Source organism: Lucilia sericata, unplaced genomic scaffold (assembly GCF_015586225.1).
Source record: "Lucilia sericata isolate MDLA Ls3-8-SP2 unplaced genomic scaffold, ASM1558622v1 Contig000753F_arrow, whole genome shotgun sequence".
Lineage (NCBI taxonomy): Eukaryota > Metazoa > Arthropoda > Insecta > Diptera > Calliphoridae > Lucilia > Lucilia sericata.
The window spans coordinates 223,931-233,476 of record NW_023994750.1 but is presented as its reverse complement, the minus strand read 5'-3'; the positions used below and the strand labels follow the sequence as shown (position 1 = coordinate 233,476).

At 33.8% G+C, this 9,546-nt stretch overlaps 1 protein-coding gene across 1 annotated transcript; it reads right to left on the bottom strand.

Annotated features, from left to right (window-relative positions):
- Window positions 1-5,610: 5,610 nt before the first annotated feature.
- Window positions 5,611-6,425, bottom strand: LOC119607817. Its single transcript, XM_037961919.1, has 2 exons — window positions 6,172-6,425; window positions 5,611-6,100 (listed from the first exon to the last, which is right to left on the bottom strand). Exons 1-2 carry the CDS (start codon window positions 6,423-6,425, stop codon window positions 5,611-5,613), a joined length of 744 nt encoding a protein of 247 aa, XP_037817847.1.
- Between the last annotated feature and the right edge of the window lie 3,121 nt (window positions 6,426-9,546).

The following is a 9,546-nucleotide window of genomic DNA, read 5'->3' as shown; positions in this document are numbered from 1 at the left end:
CGCTAGTTCCATTAAGAATTCGAAAGTATGCTGACAGCGATTCTCCATCAACCAGTTTCGATGATATTTGGAAGAATTCGACTCCAGGATCCAAAGCTTTTTGTAGGCCAATAAGCTTTGAGTATATAAAGGAATCCAAAACAACAACGCAAGATTTGATAAATCGTATTGAAGCAGAAATTAAAAACTTGGAACCTATAACAATCGAAATAGAAAATTATTCGTTTAACATGTCCTATGATTTAAAACTTACAATGATTGATGGGAAAGTTGGAAATGCCATTACAGGAACATCATCTACTTGGTACTGCTACATATGTGGTGATAAAAAATCAGAATTTTCGAATATTTCCAAGCAAAGATCAATAAATGAGGAAACATTACAATTTGGAATATCCCCCCTACATGCTCGCATACGATTTCTGGAACATTTTCTACATTTAGCATATGATTTAAAGTACAGAAGCATACCGGAAAATGCAAACAAAAGTGCAAATAACAATAAGGAGTTAATGGAAATGAGAGCCAGTGAGAAACGAAGAATTCAAGAGGAATTTAAAAAGCGGATGGGATTAAATATTGATAAACCACTCACAGGATATGGAAGCACAAACGATGGTAATACCGCTAGACGTTTTTTTAAACATTTTGAAACTACTTCCGAAATAACCGGAATTAGTATGGATTTACTGCAAAAGGTCAATATTATTCTAATGGCGATAAATAGCAAGCATAAAGTGAACGCAACAAAATTTGGAGAGTATTCTACAAAAGTTTCTAAATTACTTTTGGAATTATATCCCTGGAAAGAAATGACACCTACAGTTCACAAGATATTATGTCATGGAAAGGTCATCATAGAACATAATATTCTGCCTTTAGGAGAGCTTACAGAAGAACCCCAAGAATCGAGGAATAGAGACTTTAAGCATATTCATCAGTTTAGCTCAAGGAAGTGTTCTAGGCAGTCTCAAAATGAAGATATTTTTAATAATCTGATTCTATCTTCTGATCCTGTTTTATCTACTATAAGGAAACGTTGGATTTGCTACAAAACGTTAGCATTTGAAAATATTCATGAATTTAAAGATTTACTTTATCTTTTAGATATGGACTACTGTGATACCGATTATTTTACAAAATTATATTAATTTATAAAAAAAAAAATAAATAAAGACTATTTTTATATAAAATAAATACTTGTTAATTTTTTTAGGGATAAAGAATAAAAGATTAATCGTAAAAAGTGGCTGTAAAAATTCATAAAAATTTAGGTAGTAAAACATGCCTAACAAATGTATGGATGAAAATAATAGTACTAGGTAAATTCTCTAAAAGATGTTGAGTTTTCCCTAATTAATTTGTCACTTAAAAAACATTAGGTAGGCATGTTATATATCAATGGAAAGGTAATTTTGTCTATTTTTCAAAACTGTATATAATTTTTGAAAATTAAAAAATTCGCGGAATACTTTTTTAAAAAAAATTAAAAAATGTTTTTTATTCAGTTTTTGCGAAGATACAAATTTTTCAAATTGCAATAAAAATTTTATTTATGAATATTTTTTGATGAAATTTTACAGTTAGGTAGATTTTTTTACTCAAAATCCAAAATTAAATAAAAATTTCGAATTTTCTTATTAGAAATCCCGGAATTCCCAAAAAAGTTTTAAAAAATCCCAAAAATGGGATTTTTTGGTTTTTTGCCTATTATATCCATACCAGGGGCGGGGTTATCGAAACCCGTTACAAAATGATTAAGAACATATTGGGTCATATAAAACAGGTCACTATAATTTGATATCGACTATGCGATTGAGAATTTTTGCTCAAATTGAATTTTATATAAAAATAGGGTTTTTTTGGATGGATCTGGTCCCCTCGGTATCAAAAATTTTTAGGTTTTGTTTCATTTATCGTATTTTATGTAAAGTCAGCTTTTCAAAAAGTATAAATTCTATATACATCTTCTTAGAAACTTTTTAGATAACTTAAAAAGAAAAAGATACTTTTTTCCCAAAAAAATGGCAAAAAATCGCCTTTTTTTAATTTTTTAAATTAAAATGCCTATAACTTTGGACTCAGTCATGATTTTTACATAATTCTTTCACTGCTTGATATATAGACTTGTTGTTAAGCGAATAAAAAAAAAATGGCGAAAATCGGGAATATTTGGACCCGCTATTATCAAAAAACTAAAGTAAGGACGGTAAAAATTTTAAAATTTTAATTTTCAAATGCGAATATCTCCTAAACTATAAGAGATAATTTACTGCTACGACGACAATTTTTTTTTAAATCGGAACTCAAATGAAGAAATAAGATCGTTTTAAAAATTTAACATAGCCGAGGTGTCCTAATTTGAGGACCCCCCGCCGGGCCCCTGGTTGGCCTATAAGGTCCAAATTCAAAACCTAAACTCGACAACACCTCCTTTTTGTGCATACCAAATTTCATTAAAATCGGATTAACCGTTTAGAAGTTACCGAATTATTTCCCTCTTTTTTTTTTCCTATACCACTGTGCAACGTATATAGGAAGTAGATAATTTTAGAAAAATCAAATTCAGGTTCTTTGAGGATAGTAAATAAGTTAATTTTTAGGAACACTAGAAAGATAATAACGTCAAGTAGTTTCACTGAAACTGACATTATGACTATTATAAAGCATTATTTTCACCCAACAAGGGTCAATGCTATTTTTATAGAAGATGATCTTATATACGACGTTTTTAGGGAAACCTTTTTAAAGTATTTCGCAGAAAATCCACAATTGAAGGTTGCAAAGTGTAACTACTGTCTTGATGATATATTGGATGAAAATGAACTTCACGAATTTATTGAGAATGAACATCAGAGGAATAACCATCGGGGTATTAACGAAAATTTCGAAGAACTTCGACAGAGAATATATCATCCGAAACTTAAATTAAGAATTCAACAATACATTAACAATTGTCACATTTGTAATTTGGAGAAATATGATCGCAACCCGATAAAACAAAACTACAAAATAACTGAAACACCTGACAGACCTGGTCAAATTGTACATATTGATGTTTTTTATAGCTTAGAAAAAACACTATTTTTAACGATTATTGATAAATTTTCTAAATTTGCACATGCAATAAGAATACAGAACAGATCGTGGGTAGAATTTAAAAGGGCACTTACACAATACTTAAGTATTGTGGGCAATATTGGGAAGATCATAACTGACAATGAGTGGGGGTTTAAGGCATTACCATTAACCGAATTTTTAAGACAAAGACAAATCGAAATACATTTTTGTTCAAACAATAACCACACTTCGAATGCAGACGTGGAACGTCTCCACAATACTATTAACGAACACATTCGGCTACTCAGACATGATCCTAAAAGGGACAGTGATACAGTTGAAGAGAAAATGTATAAGGTTATTATGTTTTATAATAACACAATACACTCTACTATAGGACATAGACCAATTGATTTTCAAAACGGTCTGATAAAAGCAGATGAATATCCAAAAATTAGGGAGAGAATCCGGAAATCTAAGGAAAAATCAATATCTTATCTGAATAATAATCGTGAAGAGTGTGAGGTCCAAACAGGTGATATATATTTAAAAAGTGAAAGAGGTGGAAAAAAACACGCAAAATTTCGGAAAATTAATGTAGACAGACTTGACGATGACCACATAATAACTCAAACAGGACATAAATATTACAAGTCTCACATTAGGAGAAAGAAAAAATGTTAGAATATTAAAATATTTTTTTGTTTTGTTATAAATTTGTTAAAACTAAAATATGTATTTTTATCATATATGTATAAGTATGTCTCATATTAAAAGAATGAGAAAATGTTAAATTTTTGCTTGTTATAATATTGGTAAATTATGTATTTTTCATGTATGTAAAATTATATACATATATATGTATATGATACATTTTGTTTGTAAGAAAAAAAAAAAAATAATTTGATAAAAATTTAAAAATACATATATCCAAAATCAAAGTTTCCTCGGAGCCGCAATCTAAGGGTGGGGGAGTTATATGTATACATAATTATACATACACATATTTTGAATACCAAAATTAATACCTTCATTTTTTACTTATTTTGTAATTGAACGCTCATTAGTAACAATACTTATATTATGTTCAATTATATTGTTGCTAAGTAAACAATTATAGCGATCAAACATACACAATCATGTCCACTTTCTTACATACATTACATATGTATATAAGCTAAGTGTCATGTTTCTGCATGCCCGATCTTGTTGCTAGCTTTGTTTGGTTAATATATTGTTACTAAGTGTAAATAATAATTGGGATCGATCATGAGAAATTCTACCTGCTTTCTTACATACGTACAATACGCATTTAAGAGAAGTAGGATGATTCTGCATGCCCATTCTTCTTACACTTTATTACATTTATTACAATTATGAAATATTATTATTATTTTGTTACTAAGTATGGATAAAAATATTTGTTGTCCAATTTAATTATATATAAACCTTTATGGCAATTCTTTTAGTCAGTTCGATTTTAGAAACCAATGTGACAACATTGATAATAATTAAAATATTAAATTTAAGGACTTAAAAATAAATAAAAATAATTAATAACTCAATATAAATAAATAACTCAAAAAAAAAATAAATTAAATGTGTTTAATTTAAAATTGGAAAAACCTACGACGAAATTACTATACTCCTGGGGATAATAAATTCTTTGGGTCAGTTTGACCAGCATAATTTTTGAATCCTTAAGCTCCGTTAGACTTAGAGTCAAGCTAGGATGCTCAACCTTTAAGCCCTTCTTCCTGGTAGCGTTAATGAACCTGATCACGTACGCTGTAACAGCAAGAGCTCGTGGATAAGAGGAAAATCTGTCGATAAGGCTGTTGTCAGCCGGTGTTGAAAAACAAACTGAAATCCTCCTTTTTTCGAGAAGAACTTCAGGTGGAGAATTATACTTGGGCCAATTTGCTTGGGAATCCAAGAGACACATTGGTCCATACCACCACAATGGTTTGTTAACAAAATCTTGTGGTTTACAACCGCGAGTGCCAAGATCAGCTGGGTTGTGATCCGTTTGAACGTGATTCCAAATGGCATTACCAACATTCTCTATAATCTGAGTTGTTCTGTTAGCTACATACGTTTTTCAAACTGATGGAGGTTTTTGTAGCCAAGCTAAAACAATGGTTGAATCTGACCATAAGTAGAGTTTTGCTGTGGAAGTTCGTCAGTACTTGCTTTACGAGCTTGGAAAGCAGAAGAGCTCCGCATAACTCAAGTCGAGGCAATCTTATCCGTTGCAAGGGCGCAACTTTACTTTTAGCAGAAAGCAGATGTGAATATCGAATACCAGAGTTCTCGGATACCACATATAATGCAGCGCAATAAGCCTGCTCAGAAGCATCACAAAATAAATGTATTTGGATATTATATTGTGGGTGGTCTTGGAATTTCAATTGATTCGATAGTAGGGAAACTATCAACAAATATTTTCCATTTATCAAGAAATTGTGGTTTTACCTCGTCATGCCAACCGACCCCATCTTGCCATAATTCTTGTAAAAGAATCTTGGCTTGAATAATAATAGGCGTAAGCTATCCTGCGGAATCGAAAAGTTTAGCAACAGCAGAGAGAATCTGCCTTTTTGTTGCCGATGATGTCGAATTTAATTGTTCTACTTTATAAGTGAAGGAATCACTTATAGCATTCCAACGAATTCCCAAAGTTTTTGTTGAACTTGAATCATAGAGTTTCAAAAATTCTGTGTTCAATAAATCATCAGATGATATCTGAGACAATAAATCTGGATGATTTGCCGTTATCTTCTTTAAAGGGAACCCTGCTGATTTTAAAGTACTAATCATCTGTTTTTGAGCTTCCATTGCCGATGGCAATGAATGGCCTCCGGACAATATGTCGTCAACATATGTCACTTTTCTCAAAATTCTTGCAGATAAAGGACTATCTTTTTCTGAATCTGATGGCAATTGTAGAAGGGTCCTAATTGCCAAATAAGGTGCACATGCTATACCGAAAGTTACAGTTGTCAACTCAAAATCTTCAATTGGGCTTGATATATTTTTCCTAAACAAAATTTTTTGATACGAACTATTATTTGACGATACATGTTCTCAATGTCTCCATTAAAGACATACTTATATAAACGCCAATTTAGAATGATTGTCATTAAATCTGCTTGTAAGGTTGGTCCGACGTGGAGAACGTCATTTAATGACCTTGAACTTTTTGTCTTTCGTGATCCGTTGAAAACGATACGAACTTTTGTTGGTGCACTTTCAGGTCTAAAAACCGCATGATGTGGCAAATAATAAGAAAAGAACTTTCCATTATGACAAATTTCTTGAGAATTTGATTTCTTCATGTGACCGAGAGAAATATATTCATTCATGATGTCATTAAAACTTGCATAAGCGTGTCATGTTTTTCAATCCTTTGTCCAATATGTAAATATTGCTTCTTTGCCAAATATCGTGACGCTTGCAAAAACTCAGATTCTGGAAATTCACTTTTAAACGGAAGTTTAACCACATATCTACCATCGGACTGTCGATAAGTTGTCTCTTTATATAGATTTTCGCAAAAGAGGTCTGCTTCTGATTGATTAGCTATTTGCGGAATTGATTTCCCAGAACTTTCTTAATATTGAGCTAATACTTTCATTTTCGCTTTGTAAGTTGTCTATGGCCGTAAGTGAAATTGTGTGCAATTTCATTGGACCGTAAATGTACCAGCCATAAATAGAATTCTGAGCAATTAAATTACCCAAAACGTTTTTCTTTAGTCCATCAAGTATGATGTGAGGAATTATGTCACTTCCTAGCAGCATGTCTATTTGAGCAGATATTAAGAAATTGGGATCAGCTAAGCATAAGTCTCTTATGTCGGAGAGATCAGAGATTTCTTATTCATTCTTATTTTACTGATGTAAACAGCACTGAACATGTCTCTAAATGAAGGCCACTCTTCATAGGAGCCATGAAAGTCAGGTGCATCGCATGGTGGAACGTTGACACCCATATCTGGCGCTTCATAAGTCATGTTCAGTGGATGGTAACTAGATGGATCAAATGCTGAGGAATGAGAAGGACCATTGTGTCTTTGATTATTTTCAGCTGAAGCTTTGGACATTTTTAGAAAATCTATCATCTCAGCTTTGGTCTCTTGATACCTATCCCTACATTCTTCATAAGTGGATTTAGCATTCGCTTTATAATCTGGGCTGACGATTCCGTCATCAGCCATATATACGCCTTCATAAGCACGGCGTAGCGACTGCCAATCCTCTTCTAGTGTTTGCAGTTTTGCCTCTAAAAGAGATTCAGTCAAATCATCACAACCTAGACTTGAAAATTTATTGCACACACCCATTAAATTTTCTGATTCGTGAATGAATCTAGTACATATTTGGGAACCCATTGTACTTATTTTCTTTTACAATAAACAAAGGAATGTGACTTTTTAGTGAACCCAAAAATAATATGTAATAAAAATTACTATATGACAGTAGAAAAGTATAAAACGACCTATGTACTGAAAGTATTAAACACTGTATGTAGGGTACCTCTAGTAAAATATTTCTAAAGTGACTGACAGGTTAGGTTAGGTTAGGTTGATAGGAGGATGTATACTACATCAAATCCGAAGAAATACACCTAGGCCACTATCGGGCCTGTTGTGCGCTCCAATTCAAGAAAGACAAAAAAAAAAAAAAAAATTTTCACTGAATGTATTATTTTTCCATGTTCAGAAACTCAGTTTCCTGGACGTAATTCCTAAGAATCTTCCAATCGGTGTTGGTTAAGAATGTTATTTCCGGAATAACATCACTTCCAAGATACTTGGATCTAACTTCGACGAATGCCTGACAATGGCAAAGAAAGTGCTCCAGAGTTTCACTGTCCTCTCCACATGCTCTACATTTGTCTGAATTCGCACGTCCAATTTTGTATAGATGTGCTCGTAATCCTGTGTGTCCACTGAGAATACGTACCATCATACTAACCTCAGACTTGCTCATTTTGAGAAGATTTCTCGTCTTGCTCTCATCAGGGTCACCCCATAGAATCTTTGTGGTTCTACCCACCGTTTCATTATTCCAAGAGGCCTTATGGGATTCTCTCATCCATATTTTTAATTCAGCTTTTGTTGCGTCGAATGGTTTTGCGTTTGTCAGGTTAACTACATCGAGCTCCCTTCCCTTTAAAGCTATTACATTCGCCCTTTCGTTGCCGATTACTCCCGAGTGGCCTGGTACCCATATGATGTGAACCTTACCTCTGGGAGAGTATTCAGTTAAAGCTTTCTTACAATCCAATACGGTCTTAGATTTAATTCTATCACCTGATATCGCACAAATTGCCTTCTGGCTGTCGGTAAATATATTAAGCCCTGTAGGCGCCATATTTATTCTAATCCAATTTACACATTCCGTTATTGCTCGTACTTCTGCCTGGAAGCTTGTGTTATGATTAGGTAAACGGTGGTATATTTCTGTTTCTGGGTCTTCAATATAGAACCCCAGACCCACTTTGTCCCCTAATTTAGAGCCATCCGTGTAGCAACGGATTCCTACTGGTATTTGCTCTAATGTTTCGCTTGACCAAGACATTCTATCTGGGATTAGCGTTTCAAAGTTTCCGACATATTCAGTGTCTGGTATGCGATCAGGCACGTCCGATGAATGTGTATAACCTTCCAATGTGTCCAGTATACATTGATGACGTGTCTTATAACCGTTTTTGGCCAGTTCGCCTAAAGTAAAGAGCCGTTCGGCTGTAAGAGCCGCCTCATATCTTATATATGTTTCAATGGGTGGAATATCTAGCAACGTTTCCAGAGCCTTGGTTGAAGTAGTACACATGGCACCACTTATACCCAAGCAGCATGTACGCTGAACTCCCTGTAGTAGTTTGATATTACACTTTTTGTCCAAAGCAGTCCACCAGATTATTGAAGCATAAGCTAAAATTGGTCTAATTACACTTTTATAAAGCCAATTTGTCATAGTAGGACTAAGACCCCATTTCATGCCTATGGTTCTCCTACATATCGCCCAGCACCGATGTGCCTTGTTGATCCTATCCTCTATGTGATGTCTCCATTTTAATTTCCGGTCAAGTATTACACCTAAGTACTTAACTTTGTCTGTCACCGGTATCTTCTTGCCCAAGAAGCAAGGTTCAGTATATGTAGAAATTTTTGTCTTTCTTGTGAAAAGACAGATTTCCGTCTTCGCCGGGTTAACATTGAGGCCTCTCGGTTGAGCCCAGCTCAAGGCCGTATTCAGAGCCTCCTCAGCTCTTCTACACAAGTAATTTGGATCCTTTCCCTTTAAAAGTATTACGACATCGTCTGCATAGCAGACAGGTCTAAGTCCTTTCTCGGTTAGGGTCCTTAGGAGGCTATTAATCGTGGTGACCCAGAGTAAAGGTGACAAAATGCCACCCTGTGGTATACCGCGAAATACCTTTTTCCTGATAGTTATATCGTACATCTCGCAGCTTATCCAT